The following is a 27,634-nucleotide window of genomic DNA, read 5'->3' on the forward strand; positions in this document are numbered from 1 at the left end:
CCCATCAAAATACCATCCACTTTTTTCAAAGAAATGGAACAAATAATCCTAAAATATTTATGGAACCAGAAGAGACCCCGAATAGCCAGAGGAATACTGAAAAAGAAAAGCAAAGCTGGCGGCATCACAATTCCGGACTTCCAGCTCTATTACAAAGCTGTCATCATCAAGACAGTATGGTACTGGCACAAAAACAGACGCATAGATCAATGGAACAGAATCGAGAGCCCAGAAATGGACCCTCAACTCTATGGTCAACTTATTTTTGACAAAGCAGGAAAGAATGTCCAATGGCAAAAAGACAGTCTCTTCAACAAATGGTGTTGGGAAAATTGGACAGCCACATGCAGAAGAATGAAACTGGACCATTTCCTTACACCACACACAAAAATAGACTCCAAATGGTTGAAAGACCTAAATGTGAGACAGGAGTCCATCAAAATCCTAAAGGAGAACACAGGTAGCAACCTCTTCGACCTCAGCCACAGCAACTTCTTCCTAGAAATATCACCAAAGGCACAGGAAGCCAGGGCAAAAATGAACTATTGGGATTTCATCAAGATCAAAAGCTTTTGCACAGCAAAAGATACAGTCCACAAAACCAAAAGACAACCGACAGAATGGGAGAAAATATTTGCAAACGACATATCAGATAAAGGGCTAGTATCCAAAATCTATAAAGAACTTATCAAACTCAACACCCAAAGAACAAATAATCCAATCAAGAAATGGGCAGAAGACATGAACAGACATTTCTCCAAAGAAGACATCCAAATGGCCAACAGGCACATGAAAAAGTGCTCAACATTGCTCGGCATCAGGGAAATCCAAATGAAAACCTCCATGAGATACCACTTCACACCCGTCAGAATGGCTAAAATTAACAAGTCAGGGAACGACAGATGTTGGCGGGGATGTGGAGAAAGGGGAACCCTCCTACACTGTTGGTGGGAATGCAAGCTGGTGCAACCACTCTGGAAAACAGTATGGAGGTTCCTCAAACAGTTGAAATTAGAGCTACCGTTCGATCCAGCAATTGCACTACTGGGTATTTACCCCAAAGATACAAATGTAGGGACCCGAAGGGGTACGTGTACCCCAATGTTTATAGCAGCAATGTCCACAATAGCCAAACTGTGGAAAGAGCCAAGATGCCCATCGACAGATGAATGGATAAAGAAGCAGTGGTATATATACACAATGGAATATTATGCAGCCATCAAAAGGAATGAGATCTTGCCATTTGTAACGACGTGGATGGAACTGGAGGGTGTTATGCTGAGTGAAATAAGTCAATCAGAGAAAGACATGTATCACATGACCTCACTGATATGAGGAATTCTTAATCTCAGGAAACAAACTGAGTGTTACTGGAGTGGTTGGGGGTGGGAGGGATGGGATGGCTGGGTGATAGACATTGGGGAGGGTATGTGCTACGGTGAGCGCTGTGAATTGTGCAAGACTGTTGAATCACAGATCTGTACTTCTGAAACAAATAACGCAACATATTTTAAGAAAAAAGGAAAAGAAGAAGATAACAGGAGAGGAAGAAAAGGGGAGTATGTCAGAGGGGGAGACGAACCATGAGAGATGATGGACTCTGAAAAACAAACTGAGGGTTCTGGGGGGGGGGGGGGGGTGGGTTATCCTGGTGATGGGTATTGAGGAGGGCACGTTCTGCATGGAGCACTGGGTGTTATGAACAAACAATGAATCATGGAACACTGCACCAAAAACTAATGATGTAATATATGGTGATTAACATAACAATAAAAAAATTAAAAAAAAAAGAACTTATCAAACTCAACACCCAAAGAACAAATGATCCAATCAAGAAATGGGCAGAAGACATCAACAGACATTTTTCCAAAGAAGACATCCAAATGGCCAACAGGCACATGAAAAAGTACTCAACATCGCTCGGCATCAGGGAAATCCAAATCAAAACCTCCATGAGATACCACCTCACACCCGTCAGAATGGCTAAAATTAACAAGTCAGGGAATGACAGATGTTGGCGGGGATGTGGAGAAAGGGGAACCCTCCTACACTGTTGGTGGGAATGCAAGCTGGTGCAACCACTCTGGAAAACAGTATGGAGGTTCCTCAAACAGTTGAAATTAGAGCTACCATTCGATCCAGGAATTGCACTACTGGGTATTTACCCCAAAGATACAAATGTAGGGATCCGAAAGGGGTACGTGCACCCCAATGTTTATAGCAGCAATGTCCACAATAGCCAAACTGTGGAAAGAGCCAAGATGCCCATCGACAGATGAATGGATAAAGAAGATGTGGTATATATACACAATGGAATATTATGCAGCCATCAAAAGGAATGAGATCTTGCCATTTGCAACGACGTGGATGGAACTGGAGGGTGTTATGCTGAGTGAAATAAGTCAATCAGAGAAAGACATGTATCATATGACCTCACTGATATGAGGAATTCTTAATCTCAGGAACAAACTGAGGGTTGCTGGAGTGGTCGGGGGTGGGAGGGTTGGGGTGGCTGGGTGATAGACATTGGGGAAGATATGTGCTACGGTGAGCGCTGTGAATTGTGTAAGACTGTTGAATCACAGATCTGTACCTCTGAAACAAATAACGCAACATATTTTGAGAAAAAAAAAAAGAAAAAGAAGAAGATAGCAGGAGAGGAAGAATGAAGGGGAGTAAGTCAGAGGGGGAGACGAACCAGGAGAGACGATGGACTCTGAAAAACAAACTGAGGTTTCTAGAGGGGAGGAGGGTAGGGGGATGGGGTAGCCTGGTGATGGGTATTAAAGAGGGCACGTTCTGCGTGGAGCACTGGGTGTTATGAACAAACAATGAATCATGGAACACTACACCAAAACAAATGATGTAATATATGGTGATTAACATAACAATAAAAAATTTTTAAAAAATTGGTGGAATTAAATGAGTCAATCCACATAGACCCTGGCACAAATGAAATTCTCAATATTAGCTGTTAGGACCACCGTGAGAAAAACAGATGTCTGGAAGAAGACATGATTTGGTTTTAGCAAATACAGCTTCCAAAAAAATAGCAGGGAAGAAAACATCCAAAGTGCTCTAACCCTGTCCTGTTTCCTTGGTTTTCACATACGAAAAATGGGAAAAGGGCAACACAGCTGCAGAAACATCTCGCACCCCAAAGAAACGAGGACCTCTCCAGGGAAGATCTTTTAAAAACGACGGATGCACCGTATCAACCGTCAACACATTCCACAGCTGGAAGCTTTGAAAGGTCAACACTGCAGTTCTCTTGGCATAGCTTTATAAGCTATAATTTTTATTTTCCTAATTAAAAAAAAAAAAAAGCTTTTGAACATCCGCTCCCTGCGTAAATTCAGAGCTCAGGCCATGGTAAACCACAGAGGCAGAAATATTTATCTTCTCCAGGCAGGTTTGGCAGGCTTTCCTCGAGGGATCTGAAATATAGCTACGTTCCCCCTTCTCCATCATTGTCAACAAGCAAGCATCCCCAAACCACAAAAGACAGCGGTTATAGAAGGATGAACTGGAAGCTGAGGTATGTTGCGGTTTTGTTTGGAAATCGAGGGAATGAAGAGAGTCAGAAGTGGTGGGAGGAAACTATAAACTTCACACTAGGCAGCCAGGAACAGGCCAGCATCCGCCAGCAGCGTGAATTACAAAGGAAAATTGCACAGAGACCACAGAAGGAGAGGGGGAGGGAAGAAGCAGGGAGGAGGCAGCCTCGAGGGCCGAGGGCCGGGAACAGGTGCAGGGGGCTCAGGCTCCCATACTGGAGAGAAAGGGGTGGTGTCTTCCAGGAGGAAAGGGCGTATTGGCTTTGCTTGGAGATTAAGGAGAGGAGGAAACCAGCAGCAGCAAAGGCAGGTGGGCTGACAGAAAGAGCAGGTTTGGAATGAATACAGGGCCTGAACCCACTGTAGCTCACATGATATTGCCCCTTCCAATTCAATACAATGAACAGGATTTTCAGACTGTGAAAGGGATCCTACAGACAGCCCGATCCAGTGGTTCCCAAACTTGGATGCAGCTTCCCAAGTCACCTGGGATACTTGCTAAAAATGCAGGTGACAAATTCCTAGAGATGGAAAGCAGAAGAGGGGGGCAGGGGGCTAGCGGGAGGGGCGGGGGGCACTGGGGAGCTAGTGCTTCACGGGGACAGAGTCTCTGCTGGGGAAGATGAAGCAGCTCCGGAGGGGGGGCGGTGCTGGCTGCCCAACCAGGTCGGTGCACTTCATGCCACGGAACTGTACCCTTAAAAATGGTTAAAACGGTCATTTTTGAAAACGCAGCACATCTGACATACAATAGTCTATCAGTCTCAGGGGCACAGCAGAGCGAGCTGGTAGTTTTAGACATTACGAAATGAACCCCACGATAGGTGCGTCGTCACCATCTGTCACCATGGAAAGTGATGAAATATTGACGGTAGTCCCTATGCTGCACTTTTCATCCCCGTGATTGATTTATTTTATAACTGGAAGCCTGTACTTCTTCGTCCCCCTTCACCTATTCTGTTATGGATATTGTACCACAAAACAATAAACAAATAACAGGTATCTGGCAGAGTCAAAAAAACAAAATGCTAGGGACGAAGCACGCCCTCCCCCACCCACCCAGAGTCTGCCCCTGGGGCCCAGAGATCTGCATTTCAGGAGTGCCACAGGTGATTCTGACGGAAGTGATCTGAAGACCAGACGTTAAAATGGTATTGTGGTTATTAAAGAAGGAGGAGAATAGAAGAAGTAGTGCTTCTTCTTTAGAGACACATCCTGCAAGGTTTACAGATGAAATGCTCTGCTGTCTGGAGTCTGGCTTCCGTGTTGGTGGCAGAGACGGAACGAGAGCGACCTGCTAACTGACAACTATTGAAGCCGGATGATGGATACGTGGGGGTTCATTATACTGTCCTCTCCTCTTTTATATAAGCTTGAAATTTTCTATAATAAAAACAGCTTTTAAAAAGAAAAAAAAAAGCCTTCTCCAGGTGGCCCCCATTCCCAACAGAGAAGGGAGCGTGACTGAAAGACTGGTGGGACAAGCAAGCCTCGGGGTGGAAGGGCAGAGCCTAAGGAGTGCTGCCGGCGGTATGGCAACAGCCTTGTGTGGGGACACACGGCAGCTACACGTGCGCTGAGCACAGCAAAATGTAGAAACTTGCAGCATCACTGTGTCGTACACCTGAAACCAAAGTGACATTGCGTCAGCTCTCCTCGGATAAAAACATTATTAATGGCGGGGGGGCGGGGCGGTGAGTGGCAGCCTCCTGTAGGGGACACACAACCAGCAGTTTAACCAAGAGAGGACATACAGGAGGAGTTGCAGTTACAATCTAGTTGTGTTCTGGGGACAGAAGATCCAAGTAGGATGCATCGTTCTAGACTGAGAACTCTATAACCTTCCTCGCGTGACAACTACACACTCCCTTCGGCTGTCTCAAATCTCCTTCTTTCCACGGGTTCCTTCCCTTACAGAATCACAGGAGATCACAGCGGGGAGAAGGTTCTGGTAGTATTGAGCCTAACACCCTTCCTGTACACTTGGGAGGCGTAGACATGTTAACTGACTTGTCTACAATCTTTATTATTTTTTAATATATTTAAGGCCATCCTGGGGCGCCTGGGTGGCTCACTTGGTTAAGCGACTGCCTTGGGCTCAGGTCATGATCCCAGGGTCCTGGGATGGGGCCCCGCGTCGGGCTCCCTCCTCAGCAGGGGCTCTGTTTCTCCCTCTCCCTCTGCCGCTCTCCTGCTCTCTCTCTGCCAAATAAATAAATAAAATCTTACAATATATATATAAGGCCATCTTAACTTCATATAAAAAATAACAAAAATCAAACATCCATAGAACCACTTCTTTCCATCAACTTCCCTACCAATCTGTACTCCTTCTTTAGTACTCAAATACCCACTCCTTCTAATTGGGAATTCGTGTCTTAAATCTCTGAAATGTTTACATCTCTACCCTTGGAATGATACTACTCTACAATTAACTGGAAAAGACTCTCTTGCCCATTTAGATAGCGTTTTCCCCGTCTGCATCATTTTTCCTTGACTTTCCAAGAGATCTGCACCCCTCCTTAAACTCTTTACTGCCTTGGTCTTTCCAACCATGGTCCTTCCTTGGGTCTCCTTCTCCCTCTGCTCACTACTCCTTCTCCTGCATCACCCACTTCTTGCAACACCACCCCCCTCCTCTAGATCACCAAACTACAGTCATGAGCTCTCTCTTTAGTCAGTTACTCTGGGGTCATTCACCTCACAGCATCTACAGTTTCTTCTGGGTTCACTTCAAAGCCTGCCACTAGTCCATGTGGAAAAGTTCTGCGCATGTCCTAAGGGGGATACGCCAATTCTCTTGGCCTGTATCACCAGAGGCATGGTGCCTTCTCAAAGAGGAGTAATCCACATTCCCCTGGGGCTCACTGGGCTAGACTCCAGTTGGATGGGACATTGACAAATGAGCATGTTCTGAAACCAGCAATGAGGTTGGTAAGGGATCTAAAAGCAAAACATGAAAACCACTGGAAAAGGCTAAGAGTGATGAGCTTGGGAAAGACCACACTCTTGGGATCCAGCTTTCCTCAAATTTGTGAAAACCTGTCACATGGAATGAGGCATCGACATGGGTTTTTGGTTTTTTGTTTTTTTTCTCTTTCAGAAAGCAGAAATTTGAAGGAGGTGTGTTTAGCTCAACCAGAGAAAAATCCTGCATATAAGTCAGGTTGTTCAACAGAAGAATGAGCTGTCTCTCAATGCAGGGAGCTCTGCATCTCACCGAAGGAATTGACGAAGAATATGGCCAGTCTCTTGCCTGCTCTGAGCGGGAGACTGGCCATATTACCTTATTACCTTTGAGATCCCTTTTCCTACAACACTCTGTGAAGGCTCTCTTGGTAAATAGCCTGTCAGCACCACAGACTTGACGTGTCTGACAGGGAATCGGCTGTCCTGTCCAATTACTTGAGTCTGTCATTGGTGCTGTCATTCTTCTAGACTCCTGGCTGAAAAATTTCAGAGCACCTTTGATTCCTTGCTCTCTTTAGGTCCCTATCCCTCTGCATCCAGAGGTTTCTTTGATTTGCTTTTGATTCTCAATTTCCACTGACACCATTACACTCTGGATTTGCCAAATCACATGTGGATAGAAGTCACTGGATTTTTGAGTTGGAATGGACCCTGGAGAGGTCAAGTCCAACGTGCTTCATTTATAGGATGAGACATAGAAAAATTAAAGACTTGTCTAAGGTCACATAATTAAAAGTAGTGGTTCTAGGCTCCAAGATAAGTAGCGCCATATTCTTCCTATTGCTCCATGCCATAGCAGCTCTGGGATTTCTCCTTATAATTACTCAGGTCACCCTGATGCATTTCAATGAAACGGGTTTTATAGAGATTGGCCGTGTCTTAACCATGGGATGACTGACTGATTGATTGATTTTATATAATATTGTCATGGTCCTTGGTCAAATCATATGTGTTAATACAGATCTAGGAATTATCCCCAATCTCTTAATTGTAGCAGACCACTGGGTCTGCTTTGAGTTAACAAACACTGTTCTTTTATGTGCTTCTCACAAATACTGCCAAAGTGGGACTGCTGAATTGCGAAAGAGAGAAGAATTCTAGCCAGCTCAAGCTCTCTAGAGTCTGAGAATTCAGGTCATTTGGATTTGAAATGTATCACTGTACTCCAATGAGTACAAAAATTACATATATCATGTTAACTGGCTATGCCCTGATTACTCCCATAAAAGGTCCTGGACTCACGTTGGTTCTTCTGTTGCTATTCTGGTCTCTTCTAGTTCTTGTGCTTGTTTCAGCCAAGGTAACTTAGCTTCCACTGGACTTTTTTCTAAGAAAAAAGGAACATAAACAACAAGCTTAAGGGAGTTGGATACATGATCATTGTTTGCTGAATGTTTCATCAATAAAGCAGTCATACTTTGCAAATGCAAGCTGAGTCTTTTAGCACATGAAGCAGCTTCTGGGGTGAACCAGACATTTCTGTCATATATTTTTTTAATTAACACATTATCCAAATGCAACCAGATGATCCCATAGCACAGTTGAACACGTTCTCCAAGCGAACACAAAAACGCCTTTTATTTTAAAAAATGCCTTTTATAAACCAAAACCTGTCTCTGTTGTTTACATATTAAAGCTCAACCATATCAGCTTGCTTTCTTACTTCAACCATATCAGCTTACTTTCTTCCATTATCAGTTTGCTCTCTTTTGCCACAAATTCTTGTTGCCCATGAATAAAGAAATCACTAGAGAAAATCAAATAACATAAATGTTTGGAAAGTTGGGAGGAGGGGAATCTGTGTTCTGATTTACTTAAATTTTTATTGTTGTAGTTGCTGAGGGAGCTCATTACCAATTATAACCATCACGCAGGAGCAAGATGCATGCCCCTTTCTGTCCTTTTAAGCCTCCTAAGACATGAAGAAAGAAACACTAGTTATGAAATAAGAAAGGAAATCATTTTTGTACTGCTGTGGGGAAATCGCAGACACCAAGAATATGGCTATGAGAGCCCATCAAGTGCACCAGGAAGGAGAAAAGACTTCACTGGTGAAAGTTCTATAACTGGGATTTGTCCCTTCCACGGCAACCGGTGATTTTTCCGGAAGGCAGACACAGTAAATAAATATTTGTTCAGTGGCTCATTGTAAGGCTCTTTGTATGGACAATGAACCCAGAAATAATGAAGGAGAATTTTACTATACTTTCTAAGATATGAAAAGACTTCTTGACCCTAACAGGTGAGAATAATCCCTCTTTCATTTCCAGAGAGGAAATAACTTGTCTAAGGGTTGGAAACAGCTCACTAAAATAGATGGCAATAATCCTGTGTAGAGAGGAACGTATATCTGAGAGATGATGTCAAGACTTCCTGTTCATGGATGCTACCCATTTCTGCTAATTCATGTGGAACAAATAGGAACAACAAAAACAAACTCTAAAAGCATCTCTCAGTCTAGACTGGGAGCTGAAAGTCTTTGTTCATTCCGTAGTAGGCAACAGGACACACGACGAAGAACACGTATAAAATACTGTCGGAACAAGGAACGAGAACCCTGGGGGAAATTTCCTGCTCCTCTTTCTCTTTATCCTTCTGCTTTTCTACCCCCATGTCGCCTTTTTCTCCTCCTGTTCACCCTACTTCTTTTTCTCCAAAACAGGGATTAGATCAAATTATTCTATGTCCACCAAGAAATGTTAGCATAAGCCCGGATGCATAGGAGCCACTCTATGTGCACTGAGTCAGTAGGAGCTCAGTTCACCCCACCCCCATCACTGAATCACATCGGTCCAGCTTCTTTACCCAGGTGGACGGGTCTATTGCCATCTGTGGGTGACACCAATTTTTAAGAAAGTAAGTTGAATGGAAATGCTTTAATATTCGAATGAGAGCCAGAAAACACCATTTGATTTCACTTCCACATGCACTACAAACTTACCTTTTGGTTTATAACATGGGATGGGAATGATACATTCTTCTTTGATGTGTAACTTCAGCTGCGGGTTGCAGCCCCCAACGTGCTGTCCACGGTGGTTGATACACAGAACGACGCGGTAACGTAACCCTCGGCCGCAAGTCACCGTGCACTTCAAAGAAGAAATGAGAAGCCAGTGAAATTCTTGCTCATGAACAGATCCACAAAGGTATTGACGACTCATGCCAAGGAGAGCCACTCATTGGAATGAATACTAAACACAAACGACCACCTGACAACCATGTAAAGAAAGGGGTAGAAGTTGATTTCCTGTGATTCTTATGTTTCAGGGCCCCTCCCTTGCAAGGCCTCCTTCCAATTCTCAATTTGAAAAGTATTTCAGTTGAGGTCACAGCACAAGAAAAACTGAAATGCCCTGAAATCTTTCCACTCAAATATGAAAGAAACTTGATATAAGTTCTCAAATTTGATTAAAATTTTTTATGACATTATCCAAAACAACTTGTGAGAATGAAAAACTTTTTTTAAACTGTCAATTAAAAAATCAAATTCTGATCAATCACGCTAGAGGATTATCTTTCTATTCTGTCTGTAGAAATCTATCTTACGAAACTGTGATCATATGAAGAGGTCGCCAAAGAGTATTCAGCCAAAATGGTTAGGAAAAAATACTACAGACATGTCAGGCAGTTAAAATTAATAAAATATTTTCCTGTCTTTTTATGAATTTTCATGTGAAGTCTGTGTTGTATTTTTTTTCTTGCATTATTTATTATGATTTGGAAGCCACTTTTGCCGATGAATGGAGTCTTTTCATGTCATGAAAATCTAGGATATCTTTTCAATTTATCTACATATGTTGGTGAGTATATATGTGAATATGTATGTGGGTTTTTCTTATTAACAGACTTTATTTTTAGGACCATTTTATATTTACAGGAAAATTGAGCAGATAGACAGAGTTCTGATATGCCCCCACCCCTCCCTGCAGCTCCCCCTGTTACTTACATCTTGCATTAGTGTGGTACAATTATTATAACTGACGAACCAATACTGATGCGTTATTATTAACTGAAGTCCAGAGTTCACATTAGGGTCATTGTCAGTTTTTAAAAATTGGTGATTTCTTGCAATTTCTTTGATTATTCTAAACAAAAATTCACTTCAATACCCAATATGTTGCATTCTTTCTTCTTCAAGAGTCATTCCCAAAGTGTATAAACTTCAGGCCTCACCAATTCCGGATCCATCCGTGAGAGGGGCTGAGAACCCTTGGACATCCACTAAGGGACAGGCACTGCCCTGCAGGTGTTACCTCACTAACTGCCCCACACATCTGCAGCTCACTAGCATCCCTCCCATTTGACAGAGGAGCAAACAGCAGGCTATCAAAGGACCTTGCTCAAGGTCACAGAATTCCCAAGAGGCAGAGTGGTATTCCATCCCAGAGCCTCCTGTTGCCAAAACCATACCTTTGCCACTGATTCATCAAACTCACAGATTCGTTCTTAAGCCTGTAGACGTTTTCTACATGATCTCAGACAAGTTTCACAGGATGCAGGGGCCTTTTCAACAAATTCACGTCTCCAAAAAAGGAATATCAGTAGAGAGCAAAGAGGTGGTTAGCAGAGGGGAGGTGAATGGGGGATGAGGGGAGGGGAATGAAGGAGGGAACTTATAATGGGCACTGAGTGAGGTACAGAAGCGTTGAATCACTATATTGTACTCCTGAAACTAATACAGTGCTGTATGTTAACTATCCTGGAATTTAAAAAAATAAGGATTAAACAAAAAAAAAGAATATCAGGAAACATCTGATTTCATCTTGCCACTCTTAGGACCACCGAACAAATATTCTAACGAACTGAGTGAGGTTTGAGATTAGACCCTATTTCTGGGAAACTGACTCACTGACCCCAAGATTTATCGACTTGAAATATATATGACACTGAGAGGCTGTTTCATGTCGGTCAAGAAAGAAAGAAAACTTCTGCCCAAAGGGAAAGAAGATGGTATGATTACAAGGTGTAACTATATCAGAATTGGTCAGTCCAAAGAGTATTGTCTCCTTCTTCATAGCCTCCTTAGGAAGCTGGACATTTACCCCAACAATGGGGTCAGTATTTACATTTCCAGAACTCCACTCTGGAACAGAATTTATCCTTAATGGAAGCTAATTCTTGTTACTGAGAATGTATTTGATTTTTGAAAAGAAATGAAAAGTATCAAGAGCCAAGAAAGGTAAATGAGATGATTTGGGTAACAACCCTCTATTTTGAAATTATGAGTGATGATAAAGTCATGATATTGAAGAGGGTGTGGGGTGGTGGATTAGGAGAAGGAAGGGAAAAATGAAGGCGGGGGGGAATTGGAGGGAGAGATGAACCATGAGAGACTATGGACTCTGAGAAACAAACAGGGTTTTGGGAGGGGGGAGACTGGTGAGCCCGGTGATGGGTATCAAGGAGGGCACGTACTACATGGAGCACTGGGTGTTATACGAAAACAATGGAGCGTGGATCACCACGTCAAAAACCAATGATGTATTATATGGTGACTAACATAACATAATAAAATTTTAAAAAATAATAAAAAAAGAAAAAAAAAGAAAGCTCTAAAGCCAACACAAAACATATGGATGAGACTTCTAAGAGCCGAAAACGAGCTCTGCAGATTAGAGAAGTAAAAATGTTGATTTCTGATGATAGATCACGACGTGATTTTTGGAACATAACTCAGGAGTTCAAGAACTGGATAATCCTTTTTTAAAGATTTTATTTATTTATTTGAGAGCGAGAGAGAGACAGCAGAAGCAGGGGGAGCAGCAGAGGAAGAGAGAGAAGCAGACTCCCTGCTGAGCAAGGAGTCCGATGCAGGACTCGATCCCAGGACCCTGAGATCATGACCTGAGCTGAGGGCAGATGCTTGACCGACTGAGCCCCCCAGGCGCCCCCCGAATAATCTCGCTATAATAAAATCCCCCCATCTCAGTCTACTTATTTATGTGAACAAGTTCTCCCGGTGTGTACATGCAAAACAAAACAAACCAAGAAATCTGCAGTAAAAATTAAGAATAAAATTACTGCTGAACCCATGTCTTATTCTGGTAACGGACTATTTTTTCAAGCCCCCGTCATTTTCTAGAAAGATTGCTTTCAATTGAAAATTTACTTTATATGTGTAAAACTGTTTACCAAAATTTAAAATCTATGTTGTTTTGATAATAACAACCCAGGGGAATATTTCTAATACTTAGAGCCTTATGGCGACAGGAAATTAAAATAAATTCATTTCAAAGAAAATAAAATTAACTAATTTCAATCACTATACATATTTTCTTGGAGAAAAGTAGAATAGCGTAATCAATAAAAGACTATAAAGCATAAAGTTACATTAGGATAAATTTCTACGGGGAGAGTGGATTGAAAGTTCAAGTTCAAGGGGCAAAAATGCAAACTATCCAAATTGTTCAAGAAGAGCTTCTCTATGTATTTTTTAAGGGAAAGATGGCAAGGGTAGAAATCAATATGGCATTTACATTCTGCTGGACACATTTTTTTAGGTGTCGTAACACTTTTATTTTAAAAAATGCCTGCACTCACAACATATTAGAAATGACATTCTTTGATACTTTTTATTTAAACTTATACAAAAATTTTAGACGTTGGGGTGCCTGGGTGGCTCAGGTCATGATCTCAGGGTCATGGGATCGAACCCCGCAGCAGGCTCTGCACTCAGCCCGGAGTCTGCTTCTCCCTCTCCCTCTGCTCCTCCCCGCTCCTCTCAAATAAATGAATAAATAAAATCTTTAAAAAAATTTTAGATGTCAACCCAAATATATGGGAAGGGGTATATAACTTTGCAAACATCTTTTAGGGGGTATGTGAAAAAAGGATCGATAACACCCAGCCAGCGTTCATTAAAATCTGAGATTTAATGACAAGTGTCCTGTCCTCAAATCTTACCTGAGACCACTCCATGGCGATCCACTTGGGGCAGTCGAACAGGTTGCAGGTCTGCATGACCTTGGGTTTGGGCGCATACATGCACTTCCACTCCTCCACCTGCAGAATCTCCCCGTGCATGGACTCCTCCACACACACGAAGCTCCGTCTCTGAATCCCACCTCCGCAAGACACCGAGCACGCGGTCCAAGGATTATGTTCCCAGCTCAAAAGCAAACAGATAAAAACACATTATTTATGTGTCATTTGCTTGTCTGTTTCAAACTTGCAAAGGGGAGAGAGGCCAGCTGTGGTTCAGCGGAAAGCACGCAGGACTTGGAGTCATGAGACTTTCGTCGTGACTGCCACACAATCTATAGTCACAGGGTGCTTCACGCCTCTGTCCCTGAGGCTACTGTCAGGAGGGAATGCGACATCTTCCCTCATGTCCCTGCCCAGGGCCATTCTGAAAATCTCACTGGTTAACATAGAGAGTGTGAAAGCATTCTTTAAACCGTCTCTCCACTATAAATACTAACAGACAATACTACTAGAGAATCAAAGAAACTGAAGGTCAGAAAGTAGTCATCTGGGCATCAAAAGGGGATTCAAATCTCTGACCAACTGCAATGCCTGAGCTCCCTTTCTCATGGCCAGTCATCCAAGCTGCGCTTGATACCCCCAGTGACAGGAGACATCGCTGTTTGAGGGGGCGCATTCCACCTAATTCTTCGACAGATCTTCCTTACTATGGAGTTGAAGTCTGCTTTCCCTTAGCTCTCTGCAAAGAATCTAATATCTATCCCTCTTACATTTTAGATTATTGCTACACATAGGATACACTGCCTTGCAAACTACTTCGAGCAAACTGCAGAATGGAAAAGGCAAACACGCGACTCACCGAGGGAGAGGTTGGAAGTGGTCGTAGGGCATGATCTCTTTAAACCCGTCGCTACAAGTGAAATCATTGTGACAATGTCATTTCTCAATCAATTAACATATTTATTAATTCGACCACTATGGATTTGACGTCCCCAAAGACAGAGCTCTTTCACACTGAAAACTAAATACGCATGGGGTTGTAAACTCTTCCCAAAAACTCAGCCACCATCTTTTTGGTTTTCAGGAACATCTCTGGCACACGCCATCCCCAGGTCTATGAAAATTCAGAAACTAGTGGTATGTATTAGCCAAAGGAAAGAGTGTCTCTTAATTTAGATAAATCTATGTTTTTATCATCTAAAAATTTTTTTGATATAATGATATTAACACGCTATCATATTAGTAGAATCTTCAGAGAAACATTTTATTTCACAGAGTTTGTCCTTTGAAAAGGTCTCTATGAATAATTACGTTCACCTGGGATTACAGGAAATGGGCAGCTCAGTGATAGGAAATGAAATCTACTGAGAGCACTTCCTTTTCCACTAGCACACTTCTGCTGCAGCCAGCTGGCAGATGTCTGGGGGATTCTGGGACCTGATATTGTGCTGTTATTTTAAGATACTGTAGTAAAGCCAGGAAACTTCTCCAGGCAATCCAAGTCAGCAGGTACTAAATTATGCAACGGGATCGTTTATGCATAGCTTTTCTGCTTTGGCATTAAAACTTTTCACTTCCTTGCACAATGCATTATTTATACCGAATTTAACGTGAACACTTCAAAAGTCAAAACGTGGTCATGGGTGACCCAGTTTAAAAGTGAAAATGGTGAGTCAAGATATTTATGACTAGCAGATGGACAAGACCTCGTACTTGGACGAGGAGACCTTTCCTATTGGGTGTGCAGGATATACTCAAAGAGCGTCATGACGAAGAGCAAATCTCCAAGGGCAGGCACGCACCGCCAGACAGGAGAGCGCTGGACCACGTGAGCTGGGTGACAAATGCAGGTAAGGGCCACCAGCGTGTGTTCAAGGTCACGTGGTGCAAATGTCACTCTGCAAAGACTGATGGGTCTGGGCCACACTTGATTTGTTTCTTTAGAGTAAAAACTATGGGTGATGATGCAAACCTCGATGGGCAAGGGTCCATGCTGCATTCCTTCAGTTTGGGTTTTGGCTTCACGTTTTCCGGGTAGTAATGGCAGTAATGGTCAGGAACCACCCTCTTCAAGCGGATATCCACACACTCAGCTGAGTTGAGCTGATAACCTAACGGAAAGAGAAAAGGCAAGTCTGACTATTGCATGGCGGCGTTTTCACGTGGCAGTGATCCCTTGCCACGCCCCTTTTCCCCCCCTTAAGAAACTTAACTCAGTGGTTCTCATCCCTGGCTACTCAATGGAACCACTGGGAGCTTCTGGCACACACCAATGCCTGGGTCCCTTTGTGATTCAATTAAGCCAGAAACGCCGGGGCTAGGTCCAGGAAATTGGCTTTTTTTTTTTTTTTTCCTAATGATCTTCAGGTTCTTCGAAGATGACTAAAATGTGTGGCCAAGATCGGGAATGATTACTTGAACTGATTGTGGAGGTCTTAGCACTTTTAACGAGAAAGTTACAGCAGCCTCCTTTTACAGAACGCCTGATCCTTGGGGCAGAAGGTCACTCACTGGCCCATGTCCTCACTGTGCCCCTGGCACCGAGCCAGACGCCCTCTTCTTTCCTCACGCTTCCCCTCTCTGCCCACCCTTTCCCCCGTCTGGGTTCCCCCAGAGACACCTGTTCATCGGTTAGATGTTCTTCAATACGCATCTGCCTCATGTAACGTTGTTTGTGTGTATCTGTTTTAACCAAATAGGTATTTAAAATCTTGTTCTATTTTCTGCTTCTCTCACTCAACATTACATTATTGAGAGCAACCCATGTGCCAGGTTGGTGCTTGCTCCCACCGCATAATATCCCGTCGCAAGCATATGCCACGTTTTACTCTCTTGCTGTCCTGGGGAACCCAGGGCACCTCTGAGGCCAACAAACCTCCTTAACTGGGGAAGTAAGCACCGTCTCTACAGGGAGGAACAAAACCCGTCCCCTCTACCGGCCCCTGCCTCAAAAGCCTTCAGAGGAAAAGTGATGAAGACTCACTTCCGATTCTATTAAATTCAAATTGCCGTCGCTGAGGAAAAGTGTACATTCCAAATGGGGGAGTGCTGTAAATTTAAAAAACCGCACAAAATGATGCTTCTATTTCCTGAAAGATCTGATTCCAGGTTTCCTGTCACTACATAAGTGTCATGTTAAGTTAAAAAAAAAAAAGGCAATTTTTCAAAACCAGAATGAGTTCTTCAGGAAAAAAATTAAAAAAGCCCAAAGCTAAGTTCTCAGCCTCAGCCAATTGGTCTAAAGCTCTAAAAATACATTTAGGGGCCTGATTGTCAAGAGGAATCTGATTTTATAAACCACTAGACAGCTTTCTGCAAGCCACGGCTTGGATGTAAGCTGAGTGCAGAAGGACAGACTGGTATGCATTATAAAAAGCAAGGATGAAACCGCAAGAACGAAAATCCAAATGGAGTCAATAAAATGTTATTCGGTGCCAGTATCTGCCAGAGAGTCTACAATATCAGATGGCAGTGGTGATCCTGGAACTTTCTCCAGACTGATCTTAAGAGTCCCATATAGATGATTGCAGGCAAGACCAGGAAAGTCCGTCCGAGTACCTTCGGGAGCGGGGAACTCACCTGATTATCCAAAAACTCAGAAATGGCATTTACACAAATCATGTACACTCGATTACTAATATAATTAAATTCTGGTGATGCTTTCCTTGTGGGTTTTTATGTGTGTCTTTTTATTTCCTCCAACACAAGTAGAGAATGAGATTATAGCTCCTTGAATCAAAGAAAAACCTTTGTTCTAAATGGAAACATACTTCTAGGAGGACCAAAAAAAAAAAAGCATACAGGTGTTTATAATTTAAGGAGAGACAATTAATTTTCCTCTTTAATTTTATGGCAGTACCAAGATAACTAAAAGCAAAGGAAATACGGCAGATTGCCTTCCTATACTATGAACAAATGTGTTGAAATTCTGCCAGTGGGCACAAAATGGCAGGCTGCAAGGGGTCCCCCACAAGCAGTGTGAAGTCTCCCTTCTGTTCTGACAACCACTCTCTGGCGGGCGGTCTGACTGCTAGGTGCTCCCATTTACGGTTCCAGCCGGGCTGACTCTGTCTTTCCTTCAGCACCCAAGTATGAGACACACCTGTGTTCCTCCCAAGAATTTAACCAACCGAACTAAGCCGAATCCCATTATGAATGTCCCTCCCAGAGTGGAAAGCTTCTCTTTTCTCTTATGTGTCTACATGGGAAAGACTCTCTGAATAACGTGGTGAGAGTTAGCGAATACACTAAAAAGAAAGAAATGTTGGCTTTCCTGCTGATTAAGAATAAAAAGAGCCCCACCGGCTCTTTGCTTTTATGTTGGGGTCCATGAGAGACTCCGTCTGCCCTGGAGCCATGGCCCACCTGACTTTAAGGTGGTGGGATTCTGCTTCTGGATATATAATGCATATGTAAGGAGCTCTAGGTATGTCCCACTCACCCCTGAGAGCTTTCTACTATTAGCACTGAGTCATGTCTGTATCTCATAACACATCCCCAGGGAATGCCAGAAGGGGAGACAGCCAGAATGCCGTAGATTATGCAGAGGCATTTTTAACAAAATTCAGGTTTGCCTAGACTCTAACATAACAGGTGTTTCCCGGGCACCCACTAATGCCAGGCACCGTACTAGGCTCCTTGGCATGTGTCCTGTCATTTTGTCCCCCAACAATGCTGCAGGGGGCGGGGATCGTCCTGTTTTATGGATGAGCAGACTGAGGCTCAGAGCCAAGTAGTGGCAAAGCCAAGAAGGGAGTCCAGGTCCCGGAACCTGAGCTCTGGGACCACACCGCCTCTTGATGTAAATGTCCTCATGCAATTTTTAGAGAACACTTTTGGCCAAAATGAACCTGAGGCCCAGGTCTGGAGAGACTCACGGAATTGATGCAGATCACGGTCTTGATTCCAAATGCTGTCTGACCTCAGCGTTCAACGAGATCAAATGTGTTGTAAGAATTGCCTTGCGGTCACCGTTACAAGATCAGTGACCCAAAGCTCGGAAGGAGTTTCTGCCTGGGAGCAATGCTTATCATGTTCAACAAAACACGTTCTCACTTTCAGGGAGAATCAAGAATAGACTGAGGCCTGGCAGGGACTTAAAGATGATCTCCAGCATTTTGTTTCCGTCATATTTATTTTTGTGACTATGTTCAATTTATGGCAAAGACATCATAGTTTACCAATTTGAGGGCCTCATATTAGATCCTTTTTTGTGAATGTGTTTAATTATTTAAAAGGTCCATTTAAAGAAAAAACTGGAAGTAAATAATAGTGTAGGCGTAACACAGATATGGCAAAAGCAGCAAGGTTAAAACAGCTACAGCTGATATCCAAAGACATTGCTTTAGGGAGCAGTGGTTCTTAAGCTTGAACATGTACCATAATCTCCTGGAGGGACAGGCCCCACTCGCAGAGTTTTGGATTCAGTACGTCCAGGGTGGGGCCCAAGAATCTGCATCTCCAGCAAGTTCCCACGTGATGCGGCTGCTGGTCCAGGGAACCCACTTTGAGAACCACTGTTGTAGGATCATAATCTCGTGGTCTATTGCCCACGCCTGGTCCAAGAAGGACAAACCGGAAAGGTTAACTTTTTACCTTGTTTCTAGAGCCCCATTCAACCCCCAGACTATTTCTCTTCCATTCTCGGCAACACAAGCTCCTTCTGGGGTCTGGGCTACTCGGTGCTCCCCACGAAAGCACCTGCCTCCTGCTTTCATTGGGCGCCGAAATCGCAGGTTTCGGTCTGACATACACATGCACGGGAACCTGACCCTGGCTGAGGATAAAACTGAGGAGCCCTCCTTGATAAGCCTGTGGTTTAGAGGAGAAGAGGCAGCAGAAACCACACTCAGTTTTGTGGCTCTCTGAACAAGCTCATATTCAATAGTCCTGCAGGGAAGAAATGGTTTGGGGCTGGGCTGACTTGGGCTGGGCTGCAGGAGGAGGATTTATTGTAGTCCTTCAAACACAACCCTACCGAGCCTGCATGCCCTGACCTGCTCCCAGGGGTGGTAGACGGTTCTTGGGAGACACAAGGGCAGAGCCATCTAGAGCATGGGGCTCTGGCATCAGATGGACCTGCAGCCAGCTCCTAGCCGTGCTGTTTGCTCACTGAGCACACGGGAGTCCACTGTTTACCCTTTCTACGTTTCCACTGCTCATACATAAAAACAGTCCTGAAAAGAGGTCTTTCTTAAGGTTGTTTGGAAGAATAAACATGAAGATGAGTGCCCCAGCCCATGGCTTGATACATGTGAATGCCCGGCACTGTTGTCTGGTGTTTTTAGGGGAAGTATCAGCATTAAGTCTCTCTAGCAATTCTAGTAACTGTGGTTCTTGGGTTGGCACTTATAGAACCATTTACCTTCAGTTTAAAACTTCAGTTCAATAAAAGAGAATTATCTCCACGGAGGCTCTGGTAGCCTCCTCATTTCCTCCAGATACTTTCTCCATGTTAAACAGACGATGATCCTCCACCTGAGCCTGCAAATATGTGTAGTACGTGTGTGGAGCCCTGGGTTACACTTGGCCCACAGCCTTCCTGAACCATCTGTGAAATCCTTGAACGAAGCAAACAGTAAGCAGGACTTCCCCTCACCACTGAGCAGCTACCCTTTCTCTCTCTGCTAAGTTCTGCTCTGGCACCTGAGGGAGGACAGGAGAAATCTAAACATTAGAACCAACACATCCATGACCTCGGTCAGACTGGGCAAGTGACGTGGCCCCGCTGTTTTTCAGGTTCTCCATGGAAAATTAAACATAATACATGCTTTAAAGACAAAACAAGAAAGGCCAGAACTCATGTAAACACGTATCCAGCTGTTTGCTAGAAATAAAAGGTGTTTTCCAAATCCCGTTTTCATCTGTCTTCAGGAATAAAGGCAAACGCGCATTCGGGAACACCACCGCATTCCAGCCACTGAATAAGATGCCGTGTGATTACACATCCCCAATCACCACGCCAGTTGTAAAGTCAGCTTCAAAAAACACAAGTATGTCATTTCTAACTCTGAGCCCGAAGCATACACGCAGTCTGTGCCTCACCTCCTCCACATGTTACAGTGCAGGGAAAGAAGTCGGTCTGTCTCCACTGATGACTGATCGGCTGGTAGAAGAAGAACTGGACCACACTGTCCTTGGCCACTGTGTACCTGGTCTGGACAGAGAGAACTGTGATCACGTGTCTGCATACAAGGAGCCAGCGCTTCCCGCACCTTTCCAAAGGCGATGAATCTATTTCAGTGATGCAGACAATCACATACCGATCACAACAAACTGTGGCACAGGAAGATTCCAAAAATTGTAACATGTGATAACATTTCGTTAAGGTTTGTCATACATGGGGGCACAGAAGATCTTCAACCAGCCTCCCTGGAGTCATCTTTCCAGATGATTCCATGCCTGGGAGTGAGTTCTCACATGTGTCAGGTGGACTTGTTTGTTTGTGTAACTTCTTTTTTCTACCTGACACATCTGATTTTAATTTCCATGGGACCCGGGACTGAGCCAGTCTGGGTTTATTGGCAACATAGCACATAATTGGGATTCTTACACTTTCAGTAATAACATCTTGAAGTAAATCCTTCCAAAAAGGTCTTCTGAAAGCACAACTGCAGAAACTCAAACATACACAATTACATGGTGTGTACACATGAGCACTCCAGCATCGAGCTAAGGAGGAGGGGCACCACTGCGTGTGAGCAGGCAGAGGGAAGAGGGGATGTACCCCTGAGGGACCACACTCAAGCAGCAAGTTCTCCCCCCACTTCTCTCTTTTCTTCCCTCCTGATTGAACAAATGAATGACCTGATGGAAACTCCCAGAATGCAACCAAAAGAGAAAAAGAAAGAGGAAAAGAAGTTGAGTTCATGCAGGATCAATCCAGAAATGCCAACACACATACGGAGTTCAAGCTGGAGACACAGAGGAAATAATGAAGAGGTGATATTTGATGATATAATTGCTGAGAATTTCCTAGACCTTGCGAAAGACAGGAGTACTCAATTCAAAAATGTTCAGCAAGTTCTGAGCAGACATTTTTTAAAAAGTACAACAGCCAGGATAAAGAAAAATCTTAAGTTATTGGAAAGGAAAAAATATGATTAACCTACAAAGCAGTGAGAATCAGATTGGCATCAGATTTCTCTCAGGAAACACTGGATGCAAAAAAGCACAATCATACCTTCAAAGTGATAAGGAACAATAACTTTTTATCTAGAATTCCATGTTATTAACCAACAATCAAAGATCAATTATCAATCTATGAATGATCTATGATCAAATTATCATCATAGTCAGCGAAATAAAGATATTTTCAGACACAATATGATGGAAACTTGACCCCTTGAGACCCTCACTGGAAAAAAAAAAAGAGAGAGAGAGAGAAACTAAAAGGTACTGAACAAGAACTAACATAAAAGCAGAAGAAGGTAGTGGACGCAAGAAGCAGTAATGATGAAATCACTCAGTAAAGCTTATTCGTAAATGTAAATACAAGTTGACTGAAAAATAATATTTTGATGTATCTGATCATAAAACAGTATAAATACCCCAGCACGAGATGTGTCGTTGGGGAGGAGAGGCAGGGACGGGCGGGAGGGTAGGAGCCAAGCTGTCACCGAGGCAGAGACACGTGCAAAGGGTTTTTCTCTGACGATGAAAGAATGTCTCTGATGAGTCCTGCCGGTGAGAATAAGTGAAAACACTGCCTAAAATAGTTTTTTTAATGTATGTGAAGGCACCAGAACACTACCATACTAGTGAGTATTTGCAGGGCCAAGATCCCAGACACAAAGGAAGCCCAGAGAGGTGAGCATAACATTTGGCACCACCTTTGGCACCACGTTGCTACTCAAGGCATTTTCCATCATGCAAGAGTGGTGACTGAGCGGCTGAGAAGCTGAGCAGACCTGTCATCAGACTCGTGTGGCTGAGAGCAAACCCTGGAGCTCAAGATCCACCAAAGCTGAGGCGGTACCAAAAAATGCCCCCGGCGCCCAACTGAGACCCCAAAAAGCTCTATCCTAGGAAAAAGTGCAAACTGGAAGTTGACCAATTTTCAAAGGGACTGAAGACCAGGTTCAGATCATTTCAATTCCTTGATGGCTGAAGGTAACTGGCTGCTAACCTATTCTACCAGAAGCAGAAATTAACCCAGTCTCAAATTTTATCTATAATCTTTCATCTACTATATATAGCAAAACTTAAAAATAACCAGGCACACCAAAAAGATAAAATTTAATAACAACCAAAAAAGGTGGAGCACTAGACTATAAATGGAATTACAGAACATCCAGGTATTGGCACCACCTGAAAGAAATTTAAACACCTGGGTATACCACCACTGCCCCCTGCAACTCTAGCTTTGGCTTTGGATGGTGTTTCACGATGCTCCATACCAGTCCCAGGGTCTTAAAACATCAGGGTTAGCACACGGCTCGCTCCCAGGGTTCTGTTTTTTAGAGAGCCTGGGCTAAGATACGATGGTTAAAATGCTTAAGAAACTAAATGACAGGACAGAGAATTTCACTAGAAACAAAGAAGCTACAATAAAAATAAAGTGGCAGGGGCACCTGGGTGGTTCAGTTGGTTAAGCGTCTGCCTTCAGGTCAGGTCATGATCCCAGAGTCCTGGGATCTAGCCCTGAGTCGGGCTCCCTGCCCCTCTCCTTCTTCCCTCCCCCCTGCTCATGTGCATTTGCTCTCTCTCTTTCAAATAATAAAATAAATAAAATCTTTAATAAATAAATAAATAGATGAATAAATAAATGAATAAAATGGCAATTCTAGAAGTATGAAGCACAATAATTTAAATCAGTATCTCAGTGGATAGACTTGACCGTGGATTAGACTGGAGTTCAGCAAATATTTTCATAAAGAACCATATAGCAAACATCATAGTTTTCAGGCCATATTGTCCCCATGGCAGTTCTTTAATTGTCTAATATAGTGCAAACGCAGCCACAATCTGTAAACAAATGGTTGTGGCTATGTCCCAATAAAACTCCACTTACAAAAAGTAGGTCATTAACTTGCTGGCCAAGATCTGCTGGCCCCTGGATTACACACACTTGAAGAGAGAATCAGTAAATGGGCAGAAAAGAAGGAAGTAGAAAGTAGACATGAGAGATAAAGGTATAAACATAGTCCCAGAAAAAGAGAACACAGAGAATGGGATAGAAACTGTATCTGCAGAGGCAATAAATGAGAATCTTCCAAAATTGGTGGTGGATATCAAGCCAGAGTTGTGAAGCATCAGGAACCTCAAGAAGAAGAAAGCCACTAATTACATCACAATCAAATTGATGAAAACCAAAACCAAAGAGAAAACACTTAAAAGCAGACAAAGAAAAAGACACATTACCATCTAAGGCATAAAAATAAGACTGACAGCTAACTTCTCTACAGAATGAATGGAAGCCAGAAGACACTGGAGAGCTACCTTAGAAATGCTGAAAGAAAATCGTTTCAGAATGGTAAAACAGTCACGTCACTAGAAGAGGTAATGACTCTAAATGTTAATGTACTTAACAACCTAGCCTCAAAGATAAATAATTCAAAATGAACAAGAATAGAAAAATATTAGACGAAAGTACAGTCACAGTGGCAGTTTTACCATATCTCTTATGGTAACTACTAGAATGGGCAGACAAAAACCAGTAGGCTATTATTTTTAATAAAACCATTAATAACAACATGATCAATGTGACATATGAATACTGCCCAACAACAAGAGATGATGCATCATATCTTCTAATATTTGCTATGTTCTGAGCCACCAATTAAGTTTCAACAGATTTCAAAAAAATTGATATAATATAGAGTATGTTCTTTACAGTGGAATTAAGCTATAAAATAATAATAAGATTACTGGAAAATTTCTACATACTTGGATAAAACACTTCTCAATATTCCATAAATCAAAGACTACATCGCTATGAAAATTACAACACAATTTAACTGAATGATGAGGGATATACCATAACTCTGGACTGGAAAAATTAGTATTGGAAAGTTTTCAGTTCTCTCCAAACTGATAGAGAAATTCAATACAATTCCAATCAAAATCCAAAAGAATTTTATAAAAATTGACAGGCACACTTAAAAGTTTGATATGAAAATGCAAGGAGTCAAGAATATCAAAGATCATCTTCAAGAACAAAGGGGGAAAATTTACAGAAGTAAATATCTGTTTTAATGCTGCAGAAACTAAGTCACCAAGGATACTGCACAGACAGATCAATAAAACAGAAGAGAGTCCAGGAACAGACCCACACACATACGGTTTGGACTTTAAGACAAATGGGGAAAGGACTGTCTTTTCCCCTAACGGTGCTGGGTCAATTGGATAGTCATGTGGAAAAAAGAGAATGATTCTACCTCACAACATGTGCAAAAATCAACTCCAGGTAGATTGTAGCTCATAATATGACAGGTAAAACAATAAGTCTTCCAGAAGCAAACACAGAAGAATAGTTTCACGACCGTGAATGAGGCAGATTTCCTAGCATACAAATACAAATAGTCTAAGCATAAAATTAAAAACTGATAGCTTACACTACAACAACATTAAGAGCTTCTGTATGGGAAAACTGAAAACATATAACAGAGAAAAGAAAAGATTGAAAATAAAATGCATTAAGAACTGAGCTCTAGAAGCTAAAAATACAAAACCGAAATAAGTTCATGTGAAGATAAAGGAAAGAAACAAAAATAAAAATTTACATAAATTGAATAGTTTTTAAACTCTGAGTTAATCAGACAAAAATCTGGTTCTTAGATGCCTCAGAGACAAGTCTTTGGATGATTTGAACAAAACAAATATTGGACAAGGAACCAACGGAAGAGACATAGTTACAGGTAAAATGAGATTTTTTTTATGATAAGGCAATACTATGATTACATTTGAAAAGTCTGAAAGAATTAGATGAACTGGATACTTCCCTAGCAAAATATAAATTTCACAACTGGTTCAAAATTAAAACCCTAAATAAATCAATAAGCCTAAGAGGGACTGAAATGGTTTGCTGAGTCCCACCCATTATCACCAAAAAAAAAAACAAAAAACAAAAAAAGAAAAAAAAAGAGGAAGAGAAAGAAAGAAAAGGCATTAAACCCAGATGTTTTCCATAAAGAGATGACCTTATTGGAGCAGATGCATTTAATTGCTGACCAATATCCACTTCCCTTTCCCATCCTGCCAAAGGCTCACTTTTATTCCGGTGTTCATTCTTTCCCCATGTGTCTTCCATAACGCCTGACTGTCCCATGTGATCATGGCAGGCACAGCTGCCTCACCAGGTGTGGGCCCCAAGAGAATGAGAATGCATCTCTCACTCATACAACTGCAGAGAGTGTACCTGATCGGCAGTGCCCATCCCAGGTCCAGCTCTCTGTGGGCTGCTCCTGCCCAGGGGATCTGAAGCAGGCCATTTCCTCAGAGACACTGTGTCATACGATAGATGACTCTGGCTCAGGGCCTCCCCTGCAGCGTTGCTGAATTCTCTAGAACCGCTCTCCAATCTAAGACATTCCCAACCCAACTGGCCTTCCATCCCTCTCTCCTCCACTTGTGGTCAGAGCTTCTCTGCAGCTGGACGGCTCTCCAGGCCTCTCTCAGCTCCATCTTGCCTCTTCCTCGAGGGCATCCCGCTCCTAAATGTCTCACATATCTAATCCTGTCTTGGCATCCGCGTTTTGAAGCACCCAGAAGGACTAATGCCCAGGGAATGGTTTAGAGTGAGCATGTGACCCGAGTCTTGTCAACAAGAGGTGATAAAAGGTCTGCTGTGGAGCTCTTGAGAAAAAATCTTCCTGGCTGGGAAGGTTCACAAGAAATAAAAATCTAATGGGCTTCTGGACATTGTCTTCTCTGCATGGTAGCCTTCTACTCCAAATGTAGGGCAATGACAAGCCAATTTACCTTTTTAGAAGTTGGCATATAACACTGCATCTCTTTGGGTAACGCTCTATCAGGTGGGGAAACAGGCAGCCTTTCAGCTGTCCCGTCCTTCAGACCGATCTCCATGGTGGTTTTCCCCCTAGGACATGAGAGTCCAGAAAGGGGGTATGGCTTGGATCCGAGTGTGAAGGTCTTCATCCGGTCCTTGGGCCCACAGCTGTGTTCCTTGTCCCTCTAGCCACTGGAAGGACCGCAGGGAGCTTCAGAACCAGTGAACTCAGCCGTGTTCTTTGCTGGCCAGTGGAGGGTGGATTCCTTTGGTGACTGGCCCATTCCACATTCTGCTTGTGCTGCAGGTTTTCTGTGGTGTGCCTGTGACTCCTGCCTGCTCCCTGGCCTGACTTAGAGCTCCTTCCCCAGGGAGATCTATGCTTTCCTGTCCAAGCCAGGATGATTTTGAGAGTGAAAGGAAAGAATTAAGCCAGGGCCACAAGCATAAAATGGGTCCTCTATGAACAAACTAGGACATATGGAAACTCTACCTTTACCTCTCCGCTACAGGGTCATTTTGCCCCCACCATGTCAGCCCCTCCAAACTTGGCCAGCAAAGAGCACAGGGAATTTTCCAGATACCTTCCATGCCACGTGGGGGCTGAGGGAGCCTCCAGGGAGCTGAACTCACATTCAACCCATGGCTAAACATTTCAGGACATTAAAGCCAATTTCATTCTGAGATGGCTTCCCCAGGTTGTTGCCTATGGAGTAGATACCGTACGGGGCATTTTCCTCTTGGAGTTCTAGATGAAAAGTGGAGCAAAAGCTCCTTTTCTGCCTTTGCTTTAAACCTAGTTTATATGATTCCCCGCTCTGGAGAGTGACCACTGTCATGACATGTGTCTCACTGCCTTGGCTCTTCCTATCTCCTTGCACATCCTTGCTGAGCTCCCTCACTACAGGGCACGCTCCTCCTGAACACACGGTGCTGAAGACACGAAGTCCACAGCGCAGCCTTATGGGGGAACGGGCATCCCCTCCATACTGGAGAAGAAACACTTAGACTTAGTCTCCGAGCTTGGCCCTTGACATCGATGGAGCTGAATCAATTTAGAAAAAGTCTTATTTCTCTCCATCAGTCTGATTCTCAAGACAAAAGTCTAAACTAAAGATGAAGAGGAGAAGGAGAATGGGGGAAGAAGAAGAAGAAGGAGAAGGAGATGGAGGAGAAGATGAAGATGGAGAAGGAGGAGGAGGAGATGGAGGAGAAGATGAAGATGGAGAAGAAG

General features: G+C 43.1%; 1 protein-coding gene across 5 annotated transcripts in view; it reads right to left on the reverse strand.

Moving 5' to 3' along the window:
- ADAMTSL3 (ADAMTS like 3) overlaps positions 1-27,634 on the reverse strand; it is a 359,890-nt gene that overhangs the window by 125,053 nt on the left and 207,203 nt on the right. For all 5 annotated transcript variants that reach the window (XM_025893321.2, XM_073882182.1, XM_073882183.1 and 2 more), the window contains exons 10-15: positions 20,496-20,607; positions 15,424-15,562; positions 14,311-14,361; positions 13,431-13,635; positions 9,469-9,616; positions 7,770-7,854 (exon numbers count right to left, since the gene is read on the reverse strand). In XM_025893321.2, coding sequence (XP_025749106.2) covers positions 7,770-7,854; positions 9,469-9,616; positions 13,431-13,635; positions 14,311-14,361; positions 15,424-15,562; positions 20,496-20,607 — 740 coding nt within the window. The remainder of the gene's footprint in view (positions 1-7,769; positions 7,855-9,468; positions 9,617-13,430; positions 13,636-14,310; positions 14,362-15,423; positions 15,563-20,495; positions 20,608-27,634) is intronic.

This window comes from Callorhinus ursinus, unplaced genomic scaffold (assembly GCF_003265705.2).
Source record: "Callorhinus ursinus isolate GAN/ISIS: 27379988/994484 unplaced genomic scaffold, GSC_fseal_2.0 scaffold45, whole genome shotgun sequence".
Lineage (NCBI taxonomy): Eukaryota > Metazoa > Chordata > Mammalia > Carnivora > Otariidae > Callorhinus > Callorhinus ursinus.